The sequence below is a fragment of the Pelecanus crispus genome, chromosome 11 (genome assembly GCF_030463565.1).
Source record: "Pelecanus crispus isolate bPelCri1 chromosome 11, bPelCri1.pri, whole genome shotgun sequence".
In the NCBI taxonomy this organism is placed as follows: Eukaryota; Metazoa; Chordata; class Aves; order Pelecaniformes; family Pelecanidae; genus Pelecanus; species Pelecanus crispus.
In genome coordinates this window covers 29,296,512-29,319,451 of record NC_134653.1, presented here as the reverse complement: position 1 = coordinate 29,319,451, position 22,940 = coordinate 29,296,512, and the positions used below count along the sequence as shown (strand labels likewise).

Sequence of the window (22,940 nt, the reverse complement as noted above, 5' to 3'; positions counted from 1 at the left end):
CTCCAGCCTGTACTTGACATATATTTTCATATTAAGTATTCAATACAAAAATGTTCAAGGTCAGGCTTTAAGACAATTCCTCTCTTGTTTTTGCAGTGCTGAACTGATTTCTTCCCACACTTGCTGTTCTAGAAGTATGTCTCTGAAAGGAACAGGGCTTTCTTGCATCTCTGCGAGACAGTGGCAGTATCTTAGTAACAATGACAGGAGAAGCTAAGGCATCCACACCAGCTGCCTACTGATTTACACTGGATGTATCACCAGGTTGTAGGTAATCATAGGAGCATGACTAAGCTGAGGCAGCCACCTATAAAACCTTTGGTGGGGGGCTGCACCATCCATGCCTTCTAATACAGCTACTTTAGATGCATGCTAGGAAAGGTCCCTTACAAAAGAGCTAACGCCAGGAAGACTGCAGTGATTTACGTGGTTCAGATCACCTCATTCTCAGCAGATCAAAGATTTGGAGGGTAGAGACTGTAGGCCAGTAAGAGCCTGCTGTGTCATGACTGAGGATATGGTTTGCGTGCTCTGTCAACATGGCCAGAGGCTGCATTTACACAACTGGGAGACAGGCGTCAATGGAAACTTCCAAGACCATAAAAAAAGCCAAATTCTGTTTAGTTTCATCTGGTCACCAACACCTCCCCTAAGTACAAGGGCACCTTTCACATGGCGGCAGAAGGAAGACTTAAGTCGGCAAGTTCCAACTGGCATCGGTATGGGGAAAATACATCATACCTTCAGCACTTGGTTCTTCCACAGTGGAGGGATAGGACCGGGCGATCCTTGAAGCTCCTTCCAACCCTATGTGTCCTTTTGCTGCCAACTATGCCAAGACAGACAGTGAGCAAATACTGATGCTCCCACCACCTGCTAGGAAAGGGAAAAGCAATTTCCAATCATCATTTGCAACAGGAACACTACATTCTGCCACAAAAAGAGAGGAAGTTCTCAATGACCCCTCACTTCCACAGGGGAAGCCGAGGACAGCTGCCGCACGTTAGTCATACTTCGCCACAGAACGCAGATTTATGCTTGACTTCTTTGCTTCTCGGAAGCAGGCTAGAGGAACAGACTAGCAACCAGCTGGGTGTCAGGACAGAGAGCAGTGTGCTAACAAATTCTTTCCCAACATCATCCTAGACCAAGAGACTGAAGTACTGAGAGAACTCATGCTTTAATAGACACTGAAATCACAAAGAAGGAAGGCCAAATGCCTTAGCAATTTCAATAAAAATATGAAAATCTTTTTACATGGTAAATTTCATAATATAAAAAGTTTAATGCTGTCTGGAAACAGAGTTTTAATTTACAAAGGAAGTTCATATAGGCCAAACATGGCTAACACTGCATACAAGGAGAGCAAGTGCTAAAGGCTGCTGCTTGGAAGAGTCTTTGCTGACAGTCCTCTCTGAGTTACGATCTTCAATGCTCTTTTGAAGGAGTTCTGCAACCGAGGGGCCAAGTTTTCCACACACATGTGCAGCCTTTCTGGACAGCGTGGCAATGCAATGAACCCGAAACTGCTCAAATCCATTATTACCATCTAGCCTGAAACGACCAGTGTTTCTTAACAGATTCACAGGTATTTCTGTGCACCTGGATCTATTCTGCAACTTGAAAGAGATGTTCACAGAATGAGTTTGACCTAATGAAAAGAAATATGGCCTAGAGTGATATACGTGGGTGTAGGACCCCTTCAATGTTTTTTCCTTGTTTAAGTAAGGTATGATTAAAGAGAAGGAAAATCAGTACCAGGCCAGAGTACAGGCTAACCAACAAAATCAAATTAAACTGGATTTTGATCAGAGACATTGTTTACTGTTCCCATTTAGTTGGAACTAAAGACAGTCAATAAAAGATCTGTAATCTCACACAGTAAAATGTACTGGGCAAAACCAAACTAAAATACATTCTATGGCCTTGGGGAATGGTTGCATGTGGCAGGTTTAATGTGAAAGTGGATAATACCTAATTCTTATTGCTCACTGTATTAAGCAGTGTTGTCACTTGTACCATGCACAAATACAACAACGACAAATGCATTTAAACTCCACAGAAGGAATTCTAATATCAAACGGAGAACATGTTATTTTCATTTCCTGAATTTCTCCACTTACTGGGCAAACCTGATAAAACTCTTTTTTCCTCACAAAGGGGTTGTTTCTCATTCAGGGAGTGGAGGAGTGAGGCACAAGGTGTGTGAAGTGTCTCCCAGCCATGAGCAAGCATGCATCTTCACGGCTCTCATTAAGCCAATGGAAGTGCCCTGTGTCAAGTCAATGGAAACACATTTCCCAAAGGACTTCTTGTAGTGACACTTACCTTCCATATTTATACAACACCAATTTCCCAAATACTGAACTTCCTCTACATCTGAACCCTTCCCTGTTTCTAATGCTCCCCCCGCCCCTTAAAAAAACAACAGAAGAACCACCCCCCCGCCCCGATTTAGCTCTTTCTGAAAACTTCAAGCCAGTATGAAACCTACTGGCAGCATGAAAATGGGTTGTACCAAAATGGCAATATATAATTTCTACAGATTAAAAGATCCTTTAGTTATGGAAGTAAACTACAAGTAAAGAGGCTTATTTCTGGCATGTTATGCAGCACTACAGGGAGTATTTGCTGTTGCTATAAACAAAAAGCTGCCCACTTCCATCCTGGATGTTCCTGGGATGTCGTTTTAAAACAGTTATGCTGGTTAGAAACAGATTAGGTCACAGGAAGTCTCTCAGCAGTCTTGTGACCACATGCATGATCAGCAACATAACCGTCTACATGTTGGGTAGACGCTGTACTGACTCATTTTGGCCCACTATTCTGATTTTTCCTGCCAAATGACAAGAAGATGATATCTAGCACCAAACCATCACAGAAAGATGTAATATACAGACAAATAACCTGCATCACATAAGTTGAACAGATTTACTCAACTGCTTTGCTACATTGCATAATATGAGTAGATGAGTAACTACTTTTTTTGTCTTTCTGCACTGAAACTTTTGTGATCATCCATACCTTGTTAGCTGACTGTAACACAGCCCTATATTCTTTGCCTTTAGTGCTTGTGTTAATTTCTTGCGATGCAGAAAGGAAAACATTCTCCCGAAACCAGCAGATTCTAGACTATACTCAAAGCAGGCATTTGATATATGCACCATGAGTAAGCTGTGCCTAAGTAATTTTATATTCTGGTATCAGAATTGAATCCTCTGTCCTGCTATCATGCTTTTCCTCCAAGATCCCTAAGAAAATCACAAATGATCAGATCCATATTTTCAAGAAGAGCATCCAGACCTGATAAGTGCAACAATTATCTGCATCAGCAATATGCCCCTAATACGTTTACAGAGCTGACTGCACTCACCATTCAGGTAGTCAGTTGCAAGACTGGAAGTTGACTTAAGATCCAGCTAAAACTCAGAGCCTAATTAATTAAGCCTCACAACACCTCTGTGAGGTAGGTAGGTAAGTATTACTATCCCCATTTAGATAGAAAGGGAAGACGAGGCACAGAGAGGTGAAGTGATTAGCCTTCAGTCACTCAGCAAATTTTGGGAGTGCAGAATAGAAACCAAAAGCCTCGATGATCCAGTGCTCCGACTTCATAGCACACGGCCTGTGAAATACTTTGCTTGGATCTAAGTGTGCAGTGTGGCTGAGTTAATGCTACCACATGCCCACAGTTTTCAGTGCATGTAAATTATCATTTTGATTCTGATTACATCACTGCATTCAATAGCCGCTTAAAAGAAATAATCTCCAACTTGATCCATAACACCTAAATACCATCTAGCCTAGGAAAGCTTACTTTACACATCACCCCTGGGGTGCTCTTGGTTCTCTTTTCTCCGCAGATCAGAGGGCGCACAGGTTCTGCGTATAGCCACTCTGCTTGCTGCCTCATGCACATACTCTGTTGCACTGACATCTACTTAGGCTGGTATACTTGCTCCAAAAGAAACTTTCTTCCACAGCAGGGGAAAGCTTTGCAGACCTGCCCGTGATGAGCTATATGGAATGATTCAGCAGGATCAGTGAAGGATTTATCTGGTCAAGTGATTTCTAAATCACATAAACTGATGTCACATTCCTGCCTACTGTGGAACTGTAAAATAATGTTCTGAGCTTCAGTGTCTGTAACCCTCTTCTGTGCACACTTAGCAAACAGAAGACATCTGTGCTGCGCAAATACTTGCCAAGATGAAAATTTCACCATCGTAATGCTGTGTGCCAGAAAGATCAGAGCATTCCATAAAACCAGATCTTGTCTCTCTGACACACACTCACTACCTCATGCTGAGGCTCACCTTGCTCGTTATACCCCAAACATTCTTTTTGAGCAGACCACCTAGCAGAATATCACCTGAAAGGTTTCCCTCCAGAAAAGAGTTACCCGAGACGCAGGTTTTAGAATGGGGCACCTCTGTCCTCTTGTCTTTGTTTCACCAGCCTCTAAATGATGCGAGAGAACTGCCAGTACCATGCTGCTACAGAGTTTTATTGCCAGCAATTTCTTGTGTTTGGCTAACTTGGCAGAGATATCTAGAGGTATGTTATCTTGTCCTCTCTGTCAGCCTTTGAAAGCAAGCAAATAAATGGCTTGTACTTCTCCAGGCAGAAACTTGTGCATGCTTTCTTTGTGGTATACATAAAAGTTCTGCCTCCTCTCACTTCCCTCTCCAATCCCTGATATGTATAATTTCTGTATAAAAAGCCAGCTGTAAAACCTCCTGTTAGATTAAGAAATACAAGTAGGTGCCTTAGAAGCTAGTATTTTATGAACAGTCAACTAGATTCATTGGACCTGTTGCTGCAAATACTGAACACTACATAGAACCTGTTATCAAGTGAGTCTGGCCAAGGTCCTGATAAGGGAAACTAAAACCCATCTGTGTAAGGCCCGTGTTTCTACGCAGCGACAGACAGGGCCAATCTGTCACATTCCTGTGCATTGCCAACTGTGGGTATGACCACGGCTTCTTAGATAATGGTTCTGTATTGATAAAGGCAAGTGGGCAGAAGCAAATACTTTTACAAGTTTGGAAATCATCAGCTGGTACTCAAGACATTTCAACATTTGGAGGAAGGAAAAAATCTTCCTGGTGACAAAAATTTATAACCGTTCCCAGATGGCAGCCTCAAGGGGCGTGCGGTTCCTGGAGTGCTGCTGGAAGGTGGAGAATGAGTTGATGTCACTGCATTTGTAGTTTCAGGGCGCCTATGTCCATTTGGAGGGTTCTTTTGTGGAGAAGCAAGGTGTTGTTCAATAGACAGGTCCTTTAGTTCCAGCTTATCTGCACTTTCTTCTTTGTTGTGCCGTGGAGATAAATTGAGCAAGCTGAGGACATCTTTCTTAGAAGTCATTGTTCCAGGAGCTCCTCGGAGAATCTTTATTGGGCCAGTGGAGTGATGGGGAGTGCTTTGCCAGAACATCTTTAAGTTGTGAATTGCTTGCACTTTTTCATCAATGGCAGCCATTTTTAATTTGTCTATGTCTGGGGCATCAGCTGGACTTGAGCGAGCAGAACCAGCTGAGGAGTAAGAAAGAGCAGGAGATGGAGTGCTGCCACCAGGAGACTGATGCCCTGAGCTTGGAGAGATATTTCTGGGTGATTTAGAAATATGAGCACTGTAGGGAGAGCTGGGGTACTTGAGTTTAAAGTGAGGCTGCTCAGTTAAGGACCCATGTGAATCACAACTTGGAGATGGCTGCCCACTGTACTGGCCGGTGCCTTCTTTGTTTGACATCTCTGATGTCGTAGGGCTATTATAGCCAGAACTCACTTTCTGAAGGGATGAACTCCTTGTTGGAGGCTTTGGTTTAATTGCAAGAGGTGAAGACTGATTCTTCTGACTAGAGCTGATTGGCCGGCTGAATGCACTAGTCTCTGAAGATCTGAATGCAGACACACCTGCTGGGGTAGAAGCCCCATCATCTGAATTGTTGCTCTTGCTAATTTGGCTGCTGCTTCTCTGAAGACGTTCAACAGCAATGAGGTGACTCTGAGTTTCCTCCAGAATTTTTTGGGCCAACTCTTGTGGATCAAGCTTTGGATTACTGTCCTCCTGGGATTTGACAGTGCTGTCCGTCTCAGTGCTAGACTGGTCAGATTCCCCAGTATCAGAACTTGCAAGTTTCCCAACTTTCTGGAAAGGTGAATTTGGACTGGGAATAAGAGTCATTTTAACAGGAGAATTTGGGGTACTTACGCTCCCTTTGGAGTTGACAGACTCTTTAATGCCTCCACTCTGACCAGTTTTGAGCTGTTTGTGATCAGGGGAAAATCTTGGTTTTATGTTTTCCTGGTAACTGGCCAAAGGCTCATTGCTGATTATAGAAAAACCTTCATACTCTTCCTCATCTTTGCTGGCTACAGTGCTGGTTTGTGGTGACAACTGGCTCTGTACTGCAGACCTATGCGGATAGATGTTCTTAGGCCTCTCGTAGTCCTGGCGTCCTCTGTGTCCCAAACCATCTGGCATGCTCTCTGGCTTGGAAACAAAACTCATGGAAGAAGCAATGGAGCTCAGGCTATACACAGAAATGGCATCTGATGCGATGCTGTCCGGACAAGTAGGAGAGAATGGAGGGTTTTGATACTGGGGTACAGGGTTGGAAATAGACTGAGCAGAAGCCAGTGACTCTAGTGATGAGGAACTGTCCAGGCTAAGGCGCTTAGGCAGCTCTGTAGAATCTAAAAAAGAAAAGAGAAAAAAAAAAAAGTGCAAACATGCCCCTAGATAAACAGTAAAATCAAGTAAAACCAAGTAATGTTCCTAGAATTAAGAGAAAAGGCTACAAAACATGCATTCAGACTCTATGCTACTTCAAAAAAACCCAACTACTACTAAGGTGAGAAAAAAAATTGTGCAAGGCCCAGGAAACGCACAGGCAAGAACCTCAGTCCAGGAATCCCAGATGAAACTTGTCAATTCATTATCATTTTATATCTCAAAACCAAGGGTGAGTTATACATCCGCCAGTTGTTGGACTCTATTCCCAACTTTTGCCTCAGCCCAGTGCTTGTTTCCCATATAAAAATAACATATGTTGCACCTGTTGTATGATGTGTGGTCTCTATTACACATGTGTGATGATGTATGTATGAACTCTGCAAAAGGTAAGAGCGTGAGAGATTTCAACAGAAGCCATTCTGATCAAATCATCAGATGATACAGGAGCAAAAACTACTGTAAGTAGCTTTACCAAAAAGTGCCAGCAAGGATTGCAGAGCAAAGTGCATGGTCCTCCTATTAGCTTGTTTCCCAGTTTTCAGAATCACCTCCTCTTGGCCGACTTCACAAAGGTCAAAACCTGTAGCAGAATATGGAGCAGAAAATCACACCTCATAGAAAGATCCAATGTCTTAAACAAGTGTGATCTCATTTAGAACACAAACAGAACAAAAAGATAGGAGATCCTGCAGTGTCCTGGAATGGTGACTCTTCACCTACAATGTACAGTTTGTTGGTTTGTTTTTACCACTATTTAGCACGTCTTCTCCAGCAGGTGTTGGGAGCTTTATGGAGTATGAACACATACACATAGACAAATCACTCCTGTCCAAACTGACAGACAAAATGCACTAGTCAGTACTTTTTTAGTTGTGAATTATTTGGAATTGTCAGGGAATGATGCACCGAACACATCTGAGGGGACAGTGTCCCACATGCCCCTACCATTCATCATTAATCCAAAGTTTTCTCACAGAAATGGGTCTGAAGAAGAGCACAGACCTTGGAATTTAGCAAATGAGGGCTGGGCTGCAGGAGGCATGAATGTGTGTGAGAAACGATGCCTGCCTTTTACCAGCTCCTCAAGCAGTCGTCTTGGATGTTTCTTTTTGCAGTGTTGCCTCTTCCCTGCAATGCTCTTTTACTAACTCTAAGCAAGGCCCAAGCCGTAACAAGATCTAGTCTGATACAGTTCTCATCTGTCTTTTCTGCAGGATGTAGACCCTGCAACATACTACATGTCCTAACCTTGCCCAGTGCACAGGTTTCCCTGCCAAAGGAATGATTGCTTCGCTTCAGGTAGAAGGCCAGAAGCAAACTCAAAAGTATGTACTATGAACAAGAGGAGAACAGGATCCTGAAATAAAAACTGGGATTAAACCAACCTGACAGCACCAAACTCCTGTCCACCCTGAAATCCATGTTCTGCCAACTCAGGAGATGTTTTGGTGTGTGAGAGAAAAATGCACCTTACCACCGGCCAAACAGCGAGCAAAACAGCTCTGTCCATGTGAACTGGCAGAGACATACTGAGCAGTCAGGGATCACCTCCAGAGATGCAAAGACCAAACACCACCCAGACAGACAAATCTAAAGGTGTGAGTCTTGTCACTACTTCAAGCCACCATATGAGACACTAGCAGTAGTTTTAGGAAGACAATGGAAAGAAGCATTTTCCTACCTAGAGCTGCCAGAAACTCATGACAGCCAGGTAGCCTCCAGAGTTGGACACTGATGGAAACCTGGATTGGTGCAGAGGAGAAATCTTGCTCCTTCTCGCCTGCCTGAAGTTGAACCAGGACTTGATGCAGCTGAAGATAACAATACAAACATTAGCCATTGCTTACAACTCACATCGCTGCTTTTCCGACAGTCACAGCTAAGGAAATGCACTGCAAACATCCCCTTCCCTGTACACCTGTATATTCAGCTGCTGCTCCTGAACAGAACAGTGAGATGAAAAGGTCTGGACCGTCCAGGGACAGCAACAATGGACAAACTTGAACAGCAAGGACAGGTAGGGACAGAACAGGGGTGAGGGTTGGGAGTTGTGGCCAGTGAAAATTGAGCAAGAAGGAAGCACAGCAGGAAAATCTGTGAAGTGAAAGAAAAGGAAAGAGATACTTTGGGGCTGCTCACAGAAATACACTAAAGCCCATTCCATGACTGAGCCATACTTCTTATGCAAATCCCAAGAAACTCATTCTCAGCATTTAACTGGGCAGAAGAAGTCATATGAAACCATGGAAGACTTTCCTAATACCTCCATGGCCTCCAGGAAAGAAGTTTCTCAACTGTGCCCAAGGGACAGGAGTAGAAAAGTAGAGAAAAGTGTATTTATGAAGATCTGACACAAATTAAGGTGCCAGGATCCCATGTAATTCAAAAACATACCCAGGGCAGGAAGGATGGAAAGTCATTTACCAGGGTCCAGATAACCTCAGGACCACCCATCTCTTACAACCCACAAAAGCTTACACAGTCTTTTTTCCACAGTAGCACTATGGAGCAAATTCCAGGCCTGAAAGTGGCTTGAAGACACTACTCTGCAGCGCAGGGAAATGGGTCTGCAGTGACCAAGGCATTTTATCCTGCACAGCAGCATCATTCCCCAGTGCATGTAATACTCACCATTCCCACCATATTTTTAACAGCCTTCGGGCAGCAGATAACAAGAAAGGAAAAGAGAGGAGAAAAGAAAGAAAGAACACAGGTTATTCTGTGCTACAAAACGCCTGTGATAGGGAACCCTGCAGTGACACATCCACATGCAAACCAGCAGCCTGACTGGAAGATGCTCTATCCAGAGAAAGAAGGGAGCAATGGAAATGGCTTGAGCTGTGGACCAGGAGTCCAAGAGCGTGGGAACAGGCAGCTGCAATCTGGGAGTGCCCAGCTCATTACAATCAACTCAGACACTTAGCAGGCAGATACTCAAGCCAATCCACATTCTGGCAGAAGGCTGAACATAGAACAAGCCCTTCTCTTGTTTTCCCTGGGATACATTATTGGCACTTAATGCAGTCAACAATCCCTAACTTTTCCTTGCACATGTGGTACTACTGAAGTTCTCTCTTTTGTGGTTCCTGCCTTCTGTTTTGCACTAAAAATAAGCATTTACTATCCAGAGCAAAAGATCAGGCTCCCTGTCTTGCTGCTTCACTAACGCCAAGAGCACCTGCTCCCTTATGATGCCTGTCACCCATACGGTAAAGACAGTAAGCAACACCCACTGCCTCAACTCTCAGTCATTACGCTCAAGTTTTGAACAAAGTCTTCTCTCCTTTGGGACAGGCAGAGCCTTAGCTGCTCACCAACTGGACCGCTGAGAGGAAGGAGGGGAAAAAAGCAAGTAACCACAGAGGAAGGGAGAGCTAAGCCGAAAAACCCTAACTTGTAACTGGATAGACTCTTGTGCAAAAGGAAATTCTGCCTGGGGTTTGGGCTATAGAAGAACATTTGCAAAAACAATGCAACACCCCTGCCAATATTTATTGCATGGCGCAGCTGAGGAAACGGCGAGTGCATCTTTTGTTAGCTGTGTACAACCATATGAATATTTTTCCCTGGGTGATTTAATTATCTGAGGCAAAAAGACAATTGTGAAGTAATCTCATGGACACTGTTAACACATTCCGATCTATGGGAATGTTGTCTCCCACTCATCACATCCCTTCTACTCTGGGCCTCCCTCTGGTGGCAATGAGGAAAAAATAACCCTGCTATTCAACCACAGAAGTCTCAGGCACTGACAAAAGAGCCAAGGCAAGAAAGCAAAATGCCATAAAGGACAAGCCATTAGGAATATCTCATGTGCTACTGTAGATCATAACAAGAAACCCTTTCCTTGAAGTGGACTCAGTCTAATGGATAGACAAAGCAGGCTTCTTAGTGGGTAACACCAAAGCTGGGGCTGTTATTTTGCATTTTGTGCAGTGAGACTCAACATGACAGAATGAAGGGGAGCCCTATGAAGCTACGCAAAGATAATCCCAGCTACCCACCATGGTACTTTCCTAGAACACTTTTGCATGGGGAAAGGGGAAAAGAAAGTGAGCTATAAGCCCATTCACTATGTGCAGTGTGTTCATTTACTAAAGCAGGCAAATGATCAAGATAAACCTCATTAGAGGAGCAATCAGGACAGTAAGAAACGTGTAAGGGGAAGCCAGCTGGGCTGGTGGCACAGAGAAAGGTCAGGTTAGGCTAGGCATGCTAGAAAGACTGGGGAGAGAGGAATGTGAAGGAGATTGGGGGGAGCAGGGAGGAGTCCCATAGCCACTGCCTTTTTGTTAAAGACCGTGAATCCTTTCAGCAGAGCTATGAGCACGCACACCAGAAGCATAGGCTCAGTAAGTTTTCCAACAGACCTTGCATTGTCCAAAGTCAACTATACTTTGGGACTTTGGTAATTACAGTAGACAAAGACCAGCCAACAGGGGCCCTAGACAGGATGGCCAAATAGCAACTAGTGGTTCTGCCACTCATCTCCCCTATTTTGCTTCCCCCTCACTGCAGTAGGTATCATGTTTTCACTTCTGTCACTGAATGGGGAGACCCAAGGCCATGCAGCCTAGTGACATACCTGCATTTTTCTCTTCTGGACACACACTTTCATTCACACAAACAGGCAAGTTTACAATTTCAACCCTGAAGTCTCCCTAGCAAGCTCTGGGTTGATAAACCAGGGCATAAACCATTCTGTGGATTTCTGAATTTACTAACCTGAGAAGAACCTTTTAGAAACTGGTACTGGAGGAAAACCTCCCAACTCACCCTGTTGATAAGCTGTTCTCCTGTTTCTGAAGCTGTGATAAGTTTACAAAGTGCCTGAAGTGCAGGGTTAGGCAAACCTGAAAAACATCAGCAGAAATAGGGATTGTTCAGTATCTGTTTCTTGACTAGAAATGCAACAACCTGAAGAGAACACAAACTCAGCTAATTCCTAAAACCTCTCTCCTACATCACTGAACAGTTCTGGAAGCAGCAGCAATTTCCAGAAAGCAAAAGGTTTTCCCACTTTGCATCTGATTATACATTTTCTGACTGAGAACTGGGAGAAAGAAATAGTCACATCATGCTTCTCAGATACTGGACCCAGTAGTAAATGATTCCCATCTATGACAAAATTTTCATAAACATTTACTTCTAGAACCTCTACCCTGTTAAACACTTTTATTTCATTGATGTAAAACATCATCATTTTATGAGCTTGCATCAAAGAAAGGCAGGGAAAGGTCGAGCTATGCTCAGACAGATGAGGACAGAGCCCGTAGCTGGCCTGCTTGTTACCTAGGAGGGACTGTATGGTGGTGCTGCACTGCTGTAGCCGGTCACCAGGGTCAGAGGTTGGGAAGAACACTGCTGCCGGGAGGCCACTGGCTGGAGGGTCCAACCGAAATCCTACCGCAGTGAGTAGTGCCTGCCAGCCTGGAATGCCACCAACTTTATTCTCCACGCTTTGTTGGGAGGTATACATGGAGTTGTGCTGCCCATTCTGGATTCGCTGCAGTGATTTCTCCACCTTTGGGGAAAATACAGCATTAGTTTATTTTGTAAGAGATTTTTACTAACCACCTCTTCTTACACAGTGAAGAGGCAGGAACAGCACGTTGAGAGACAGCAGACCCAGCGTTGAACCTGGCTTGTCTTACACAGAAGGAAGTTAGTGCCCTTGAAAACAGAGGCTCCAGAAACTCAGCACTCACAACTGTAAAATCACTGTGATGTCAATATTCTCCAGGATGCTGGGTAAAGTAATGCCACAGGAAACTAAGTACCAGTTTGACTGTGATAGTTTCCTATAAGCTTGGCAGCTGCATTTCTCCCCAAAAGATGACTCACATTCAGGTTCCAGTCTCTTGCGTACACTGCTTATTACCAGGCAAGAGTCTGCAGCTATATGGTAAACAGTAAAGAGAGATGTGCGTCCACAAAACCCATCAGCTGGGATGACTAGCAATATTCACAGGTTTCCATCATCCTATGGATACTCCACATTCCTGTGGGACCACAGAAGACACACTGGAAAGAAAAGCATTAGAAGTCATGAGAGATTATTCTAGCCATCTGGCAGTTTGGCTTTAGTCCTGCTGCTCCTCACAACAGGCTACTGGCACATATGGGGACAAAAGTGTCTCTTATCTTCCAAGTATGCAAAGAGACAGCAGTCACTGTGCTCTGCATCTCCATGACTGCAATGTTCATAGCTCTTTTCTTGTAGAAACAATTAACTCCAATAATTATCTCATTTTTAAAGCAGAGACCCAATTCAACAGCTAAGGGAGGATTTTGTCACAATACAATGTAAGAGTTTGCTTACTTTGCCTCTTTTTGCTCCGGACACTCCATCAGGTGTCTCAGTCTTTTCACACGGACCCAGAGATTTCACAAGAGACTACCTTATGGTAAGGGAGAAGGGTTGAAGGCATATATTCAAGTGTGAGTGGCTACACATCAGGGTGTTTCTCTTCCCATTCATCATTTACAGATGCATACCATAGGTGACATCATCTCACAACTACATGGGCTGCAATGACTCTCCCTGTGCCTGCTGGGTGTGGTAGCGTTTCCCTTCTCTTACCAGATGTAGCAGGACACGCAGAGCATCTCGTGCCCTTTCAGGGTGCTGTAGAATCTCAGTCAGGGCCTGTCCTACTAGTGAAGAAGGGCTGTTCAGCTTCATATCACTCCCAATAAGCATGAAGCCTGCAGGATTCAGAGTAAGAGACGCTCAATCTCCTTTCGTTATAGAAAATGTTCAAAACAGAAGCAGATATTCTCTGCCCTCTCAGACTACTGGAATGATGGTTTACTGCACCCTGCAGGGTGACATTCTTTTCCCAGAGCAGCTCCCCACTCCCATAGACTGAACTTCCAGAAAGCTTCTAGATGCTTCTTACTGCCCTTCTCTAATAAATCAACAGTGTTTTCCTGTTCAAGCAAGTGGAAAAACACTGTATTGCAGCTAAACTTGTCCTAGCATGCTCCATCTGTCCTTTACAGCAGTGGAAATCAATAGATGCTAAACAGTGCTCACAGAAACAGAACTGAGATAACTGAAAGCTTTCCCTGTCATGGTCAGAAACTGTCTTGGCTTATGCACCATCTAAATGCTAGATTCTCCAAATGTCAGGACAAGGACCTCTGCCTGCTCCTTCTCATCCATTGCAGCCTGTTATGTAGCTCCCCATCCTTGCTCTGGTGCTCCATCCGAGACACCATTAAGAGTTAAAGGTGAAAGTCAGGGATTGCATGTAATGAACTTGCTTACATACCACGGGAGGGGCAGTACTAAGACAGCCTGAGTAGCTGGAAGCCTCTACTTGGTGGTGATGCCAAGTACCCATGTCCACGCTCATTCTTTTTTGCCTAGGAAGAGGTCACTTTTTTTTTTTAAAGCTCTTTCCTTTGAGACAGAAAAATCTTGGAAGAAAAATAAAATACAAACTGAACTGAGGACTGTAACGTACACTCAGCTCCATCTGGTATTGTCTGAATCACGTCCTAACACTGGACTCAACAAGCCTGAAATCACTCTGTCAGACTAACTCCAAGTGCTCATTTTAACAAGCTCTAGTGAGTTTCCCACTTCTCCAGTTACACACAGTTTACAACAGAGCCATACTCACAACAGCTTCCTGATCTACAAAATATGGTACTGCTGCCTGTGCAAAAAATTCCATTTGGGGAATGCCTGCAGCTTTCAAAAACCAGGACTTGTGCCGTGAAAAAAAATGCAGGTTATTTGTACAGACCCCTGTAACAACACTGTTGAACTCCACGACTTTGTCTTTCTGAATCTCAACTCACTCATCTAATTGAGAGGGAGCAAGCACCAGCACTCCACCCTGGAGCTTACACTGCTGAGAAATTCCCAGTGGAAGCAAGAGAAATCTTTCTCCTAAAAGGACTAAAGGAGTAAGCCCTACAAGGTTTATGTCACAGAAATCACAGCTACTGGTTGCTACTGCAACTTCCAGAAGTACTACTCTTGCCTCCTTGTTAGAGTCTCACTCAATTCTCAGTAAGAGGGTTCTGTAAGTTTGCTCCAGCTAACTCCATCCCAAGTACACAGGAAACTTGACCCTATAGATTTAAAACATAGGGAATGAGTTATTGTATTGCACATTATTTCTTTCCAGTCACGAAACCATTACGAGGAAACACAGTTCGCCTCACAATTGCTTTAAATTATATGAAATTCATAACCCACTTACTATACACAGTGAAATACTGATGTTTTCCATGACACTGACATTCAACCACACTCAGCTGAATCACGGTCTGAAACACAGGGGCTGAATTCTGTGAGAGAGCAGGGCACATGCTACTCCCAACTACCTGCTAGCACCACTCCTTGCTTAATCAGTTTGGCATAAGAGCACTTCCTAGAAACCCTGTCTCGTTTGTCAAAAAGCAGATTCTTCCTACCTGCCCAGTTGGACGGATGGGAGAACTGCTTGCTGCTCTGTACAGTTTTCATCGCTTCTCCAAGGGCTGCACTGGCTTTCATCCCATTTAAGAGGGAGGAATAGAGGGCATGCACAAACATTTTGGAAGCAGCTACAGGAACAGGCCAGAGTGACACTAGGACACACTGAGCCCCAGCAGCCAGGAATGCTCTTGTCAGGCCAATTACTCCATCAGCAGTGACTTTGCTGCTGGATTCTTGGTAAGAGCCAAGAACCACTAATTTGACAGGAAGCCGCAGATCCAGGACATCAGCTGCTGTAAGCAGAAACTCCTGAAGAGGAGGACAGTCTGAGATGCTCTCCACATCGCTGGCATCATCCTGCATCCGAAGGGATTCTGGGATTGTGTACGGGTTCCCAAAAGAACTCTTGCTGCTGGCTGGATTGCTGTCAGTGTTGGGTGTCAGGACCAAAGCAGCCAGTTTCCAGGAGACATGGGTTGCAAAATGGACACATTCTGCCTGAGTGAGGGCACTCATGACCCTCTCTTTTGTTGCTGCACTGCCAACTAAGGGCTGGCAGCCAAGTAACTCAGATACCATATATGCTTCCTCTTCTGCCGAGGGCATAGGTCCCCACAGCCACCTGTCCATAACTGCTGAAGGGAGCTTGGGATTTCCTATGACAGCTGCCATTGAGGTAGAACTGGAGTACGCAGGAGTATTCTTCCTTGCATGGGACTAGAGAGAAAGAGAAAACTGAGTTCAAAGATGTGTTTGTTATGGTGCTGGTAATAAAATATCCTGTCTCTTTGCCTCTAAACAGAAGTCTGGTTGTCATAACTACAAAAGAACTTTGCGTTTCTTTAGTTTCTTCCATTTAACTATTCCAAGAACACCTCCACTTGAGTCCAGTCAGGATTTCTATCCCCACACCTTGGGTGAACAGACAGATAAGAAAAGAAAGCAACAGACTTAGCCCAGGTCCCTTTGAGGGCTGTACCAGAGCTAAAAGCATGAAGATCCCAGCTTCCCACCTTATGGGAAGACTACTTGTAATCACTCACTAACTGGTTTCTCACACCTGTATTTCAAGGATCAGTATCACCGCTGGCAGCGGCATGGTGCTGCATGCAACCAATTACTGGGCCTGATACTGAACAGAAACGCCTCCTCCCCACATTGGTAATGCTGACAAGGTTCAGACCCTTTTGCTGTTCCAGTGGCTGTGTTTAACCTGGTGCAAGCCAAGACACACAGCAGAACACTGCTCAGCAAGAGCAGATGTGACTTAGGGTGTTCTTCCTGAAGACCTGGGCCTTAGAAATGCTGATGCCAAACATCAGCATGAAGACACTTCTGCAGGATTTGCCTGTGGTATTCACTTTGCCTTATAGCTTCAGTGTGATGAGACATTAGTGGTCTTCTCCACACAGAAAGCTAAAATGTAGGTAAACATACCAGCAACATGATAGGACAGTCAGCTTGCCAAGGAAGCTCAGTATTGATCACAAACACCTACAGTTCCGCATTCTGCCATGTAGTTCTACACCACAGGACATGCTATCCTTTAGATGAGGATATCCATATAATCCATTCCCCTTGTCCTTCCTGGCATACCTGGGGCTGTGATTCTGTGCTGCAGGAACTACATCAGAATCTACTTCAGAGCTGTGGTGCTCAACATGCTCATCAGAACTGGGAGTGCCTCAGGAAGGTGGTACATTTGCAGTTTCTATTCTTGCGCCTGGCATAGCAGGACAGAGCTGCTGCTATTCTAGCATGTATAGGAACCTGCACCCCACAGGAGAGGTTCTGTGAGACAGAGGTTTTATAAGGCAATGTCAGACCTTGGAGCTGGGATTCAGCGACTGGATGGATGGCACTGCAATGAGGCTGAAGCGCTCATAGAGGTACTCATTGGAGGAACTGCCCTTCAGAAGAGCAAAAGGAATGAGGTACAGTTCTCCTTCCAGAACCAGTATCAGCTGGCGGTGGCGGCCAACAGGCCCACTGGAATGCATCAAACCCTGAAAAGGAAAGAGAGAGAATCAGTTCAGCCCTTTCACTCCATCAGTGCCCCAGCCTGCACTTTCCAAGCATCAGGCTCTACTCTCACCCCACGTCAGGTCTGGAAATATCCACATCAGCATTATGCTCCGTGTGAACACAGATGTGGTGACAGGTGAACGCACATTGGCATTGGACAGATCTATGCAGCTGGACCGTTGCTCACCTGTGCACAAACAATCCCATTGGGATGAACGAGCCTTGAGTGCACTGACACGCTGTACAGATCTCGGTCGTCACACCCAGCCTCGGCAAGCACGCTGGGGCCCAGCCTCACCATAGTACAGTGACTCCTTCTGCTCCAGCGTAAAATCTTTGTTAACCCCAACCACCTATGTCTTGTCAATATTACTATCACGCTATCCTTTGAAAGAGAATATTCTTTCTCATATTGAATTTCAAAATAGGAATTTCCTATATAAAAGCAAATGATCTACAGACAGATTGTGTGTATGGCCTATGCTTCAAGACACTTGACACTGTAATCAACCCAGAGTCACAAACAGGTTTAAACAGAAAGTATTTATGGATGGAGAACTGAGGCAGAGAGATCAATAAATAGGGAACACGCAGCTGGACACAAAAAGTGGCAACTGCTCCTGGTCCCATGTAACTATGGGAATCTGACTCTTATTTATCTAGTGTATCATAAAAATAATTAGTTATCATGCCAGGAAAGAGTAACTTCAAAGCACTGAAATTTGCTCCAGCTTAAACACTTGCAGCACACAAAAAGAAGTCTAAAGGACTCTCATGCAAAACAGCAGTAAATTTCTAAGCAATTCTACACCTTTAAGCTGGAATAGCGGCCATAGCTTGGCCTAGCAAATAAAGCATTCATTTGAAGATGAAACTTTTAGCACAAGCTTGGATGAGACCAAGTCCTTAACTTGACATAGTTTTGGAGATAACCGGTTCAACTAGTGTTGTTCTACTTCTGTCAAGACTGGCTGATGTTCCCAAAGGCAAGCTAACTTTGCAGTATTCACTGCAGGATGGAGACAAGGATCTGGTATGCAGGACTAGACCCTTGTCTCCAGATTCTCAATTCTTTCGAGAATTTTCATTTTAAGCCATTTTAATTGCCATCAGATGTAGCAAACATCTGTTTTGACAGGAGAAAAACAACCACTCGGGCTGTTCAGCAAATGAAGACAAAACTGCCTGACTCACTCCAAGTGGATTTCTGAACTAGCTTCCAATGCCTCCAAACATTACCTCTTCTTGATGCAAATTCTGGGGCTTCAACAGAACAGCAGTAAAGGAAGTGTATTTTTCAAACACATAGCTTACGTTTCATAAATAATAACCACCAAAACCTCAGAGGTGCTAGCTAGATACATTCTTCTTGGAAGAAATAACACCCATGTTCTACTTCTTTTCTATTATTTATCAAACATTACTCCCTTTAACATCCCTGCTTTAGAGCATGCTTATTTCAGTTGAGTCTCCATTTAACAGGGGAGAAAAGAATCTTCCTTCTTTCACTGCCAACAGTGAACTACTACTGTGAATGTCTAAAGGAAATGCAGACTTTTGAAACAAGAGGGGTGCAGAAGTAATGTCAGAAAATCCTGAAGCGTGGGCATGTCGGATAATGAGACAGTGCAACAGAAAAGAAAGGGATATTGTGCATTTTGAGGTTGAATATTATTACTGCTTGTGTGAAGTTTTATATATACAGCTCAGACAAGTGCACCCTGGTCCTAACACACAATCTTCCTCTTCACCTTGCTCAGGGTCCATCTGGATCAGACTTCCAGGCTGCACTGTGATGCACTGATAGCTGATGATTAATTTGAGATACACTGACCCCATCTCACTAGCAAAGAATAACAAGAATTTGCACTCAGTCTCAAGCTTGAGTTCTCAGGCAGCAACAAAGATGAATGAACATTACTAAAGAAACAGAAAAATCAGTCTGGCGGTCTCCTCCAAAGAAAGTCTGAAGCGAGTCAGAAATACCAAAAAACAGGTCAACTATGAGGGAGAATGTCAAACAGTAGAAAGTTGAAGAGAGACAGCGAGGTGCTTTTAAAGGCTTCTTGCCATTTGAAGGGGGAAAAAACTGCTGAAGGATAAGAAAATTTTCATTTAAAAGGAGTTAAAAATAGTTGCTGACCTCTTGCTGTTTCTCCTGTCCTTGTTACAGCTCTGGAGCTCACCCTGCCCTGCAGACTGGAGATGGAGATGCAGGGCAGCTGCTGACGCACAGCAGCCTTGGGAGCCTTCCTGCAAGCCAACCTCCGCTCTGTCCTGACACACTGTTCACAACCCCAGCAGCCCTGAGGGAAGCCTCCCTGGCGCTCACTGCCTGGGGTGAACCAGCACGCGTGCTCTGCAGCTAAATTTACCAGCCTCCATTCAGCTGTGCCTCTTTCTGCAGAGCCTGAGTTGACAAGCAGCAGCTTCCCACTAGGGCAGTTGTTGCTTTCCAGAAATGCTTTTGGTTTGGTTTTGTTTGTTTGTCTGGTTTTTTAATACATATTCCATTTTACTTACTGCTCCAGGAGCTTTAGCTGTCAGCAACACAATCAGAACATCTGAGCCATAGTGACATGTGCCTAGCAGAATTTTTAATTTGTATGTAAAACCCCTAGAGTTTAATATTTTTTTTCTCATGATGGCTGTATGTGCATTACAGAAACAGAAATAAATCTGTGAGGATCATTTGCATTTCATATGTCTCCAAGAATTAATTTTAGGCTGAGTTCTAACAAAAAAGAATCTCTTCAGTGAGAAAAAGGAGAAAAGCATGAACTGCCAAGCGCAGGAATGAGCGCTCTACTTCACAGCAACGATACCGGCTACACTGGTGATTTGTCACGAAGGTGGAAAAGTCTCTGGTCTGTCACTTGCGTGGAGCATGGCTGTGCAGGGTTAGGCCGGCAGACAGCTGCTGGCGTGAATGGGTCCCACACTTGCAGCTAGTGTCACTGTAATTGGAAGTTTCTGTAATAATGGGACTGCCAAACCACACACAAGACCTGAACTACATCTTCTTACAAAGTGGCTAGTAAGGACCCTGTATCTGCTAATCCTGTGCTCTCTGAAAGCCCTGCTGAGCCCTACAGTACCTTACTGGAGCCAGCTTTGGACCTCAGACACCGAAACATGCCAAGCAGTGGCCCAACCATAGTGAGTCCTCACTGGGAAGGAGAAGCAGGCTCCTGGGGTTCCCCATGAGGGCTGTCTTATCTGTTTACACTAGGTGTAGGCAGGCGTTAAAAACTCCCAGGTGAAGCTTTCTCAAGAACATTGTAGAAGATGACAGAGAAAACCCATAAGCAGGGCTGACCTCCTCGCCCTGCAAAGAAGACGTACGTGCCGCCTCTGGAGCAGAAGGCCCTGCTCTCCAAGATTCACGGCGTGACCGCAGGATGGCAGGCTGACAGAGCTAACAAAGGTTCAGGCTCACAAAGGCTACGCCTCCACAACAGAGATGACTTCTGCAGACAAGATTAAAGCGTCCAAGCAGCCTTTAAAGTAAAACAAGGTAGAGCTGTTTCTCCTTCTCACATGACAGAATTGTGACGTTTTGATCTGTCCGTTCAGCTGGATACAAATTGAGAAAAGACTAATTCTTGACTGAGTGACTTTACCTCTTCTAGCTAGAGATGCCGCGTGACAGAGATAGAACTTTTTAATTATCCTGCCATTGCTCCGTAAGACTGGAACCAGGGGCTGCGCTGCCGCTCGTGGCCTCCCGCATGGGCCAGCCAGGGTTGCTGCAGGACACCGCCCCACACAGCTTCCCTTTGCTTCTGCATTCACCCAGTGATCCACCAGCGCGGGACGACACCGGGGCCTGCGCCCTCCACCCCTGTGCTGGCAGGCCCACCCCGGTGCAGCATCACCATGTGCAGAGCAGGGCCCTGAATGGGCTGAGTGCTGGGACACCAGCAGTGAACCAAGCGGGCTGCCGAGCGCCTAACCAGCCCCAGCAGCAGCTCCCACCCGCTGCTGCTGGCACCTGCCAGAAGCACGTCCTTGCAAAAGCACCAACCCCTGGGATGGAGAGAGAGCAAGGCCCAGCTTGTCCGGCTGCAGCTGGCTGCCAGTGCAGCACCACGTGGCAGCAGGACATGCAGGTGGGCTTGTGGTGCTGCCAGGCTCCAGTACAGCTTTTTCCATCTCCCTGACCTATTTGTCCCTACATAGAGCTGCTGAGTTTGCCAATTAGTTTATTAAGGATATATTTCCTGCTTAGGTTCATCAAAAGCGTTATACTTCGGCAGCTGACTGGAAGTGGCATCAACAGCAACATCCCTTGTTTCCACCTCCCAACACACCCAGTCTCACCATCTAGGAAGACCAAGTGAAAACCACCATGCTTCAGGTACAATTCCCAAGCTGCCTATTCTTGCTTTCCCACATTGACAGGGGATTTTGGTAAGTGAATCTCTACATTTGTCAGCACCAAAGGCTTACTCCTTCCATAGGTCCTATCAATAAGTCGTAGAGTGCACGGAGTGGGGGTTTGGTGAAGGAAGTCTGCCTCCTTGGAAGAGATGATGTTCCATCCTTAACAGGAGACACGGTACTGCTGAACAGACTGGTCATGCTCTGACAGCTCCTGTGGGCAAAAGGCAAGTGAGAGGTTAATTGCAGAAATCTGAGGTCCACTACAGGTTGCCCCAACTTCGTAAGACTGACAATGAGCTAGTCCCTGTCCATCCAGAGGACTCTGTTTCATAAGATGCTTCATGACGGGGCTTTATTCTCCCATTCAGCTTCACTCCACAATGAACAATGACATTAATGGCAGGGTGAACCAGTTGCAGACAGCATATTACATCGCTATGGAGTTTCTCTACAAACTCAAGTGCCTGCAGTGCTGTTCACAGGTTTTACTGCATAACTATGTATAGTGGTTGTGTGCAGACAAACGTGAGACCCATTAACAATTGACTACAATCACAGGAAGATCTGCACTTGGGTTTTGCACCAACTAATCTAGCATGATACCAAAAGGAAATACGACAACAGGCAAACAACAAGACCTGAAGATTACGCCTGCACTTGCTGCCACTCCTCTGAACGGCTCCACGAAGTCAGATGCAAGAGCTGACCTGGAGCCCATTTCTGACATCCCCGCAGACAGAGCTCTGCACGTGCTCTCCTGGCACCACCAGCCACCAAACACTGTCACTCTGAGGAGACTGAGACGGAATGGCTACAAAAAGTTATTGCCCCATTGAGGAAGTGATGTTGCCCCATTGTGGTCCCACTACTCCAGCAGCCGTGCTCCCCAGAAAGGTTATCCTTGGCTTGGTGCCATGAACAACCATTTTATTTGAAAAGGATAACTTTCCAGAAAGTTTTAACAGGTGGGCCTTAAAGAAAAGGCAGGGAGGGAAATAAGACATTGAACAGCAATGGTAGTGCAAGGTCTGAAGTGTAACCAGAGTCACCACTGGGGCTGTCCAGTAACAAACACAACAATCTCAAGCATAAAAGGCCACCCATGAGGCAAAACATGCCCCATTGTCCTCAAGGTGCCAAATGCATTCAATGGAGGGTTCCATGAAATCACTGTCCATACTCTGATGCTGCTGTGCAGAGAAAGCCTGCCTCCATTCTTGGTCTCTGTGAAGCACAGCGCTGTTTTGCCTCTCAGGACACCTTCCAATGCTATGTGGCTTTGCCAATTTACACAACAGGAAAGCAGCTGTAGTTTCCTGATTCGTGACCGAACTCACACGCTTTCTCA

The 22,940-nt window shown here is 45.1% G+C and overlaps 1 protein-coding gene across 1 annotated transcript in view; it reads right to left on the bottom strand.

The window, feature by feature from the left end:
* Nucleotides 1-5,079: 5,079 nt before the first annotated feature.
* Nucleotides 5,080-22,940, bottom strand: part of TTC28 (tetratricopeptide repeat domain 28) — a 202,933-nt gene continuing 185,072 nt past the window's right edge. Inside the window, exons 14-23 of the mRNA XM_075718953.1 lie at nucleotides 21,659-21,803; nucleotides 17,008-17,187; nucleotides 15,178-15,898; nucleotides 13,328-13,452; nucleotides 12,037-12,268; nucleotides 11,521-11,597; nucleotides 9,376-9,399; nucleotides 8,426-8,555; nucleotides 7,217-7,324; nucleotides 5,080-6,704 (exon numbers count right to left, since the gene is read on the bottom strand). Of these exons, the coding sequence (XP_075575068.1) occupies nucleotides 5,080-6,704; nucleotides 7,217-7,324; nucleotides 8,426-8,555; nucleotides 9,376-9,399; nucleotides 11,521-11,597; nucleotides 12,037-12,268; nucleotides 13,328-13,452; nucleotides 15,178-15,898; nucleotides 17,008-17,187; nucleotides 21,659-21,803 (3,367 nt within the window). The remainder of the gene's footprint in view (nucleotides 6,705-7,216; nucleotides 7,325-8,425; nucleotides 8,556-9,375; nucleotides 9,400-11,520; nucleotides 11,598-12,036; nucleotides 12,269-13,327; nucleotides 13,453-15,177; nucleotides 15,899-17,007; nucleotides 17,188-21,658; nucleotides 21,804-22,940) is intronic.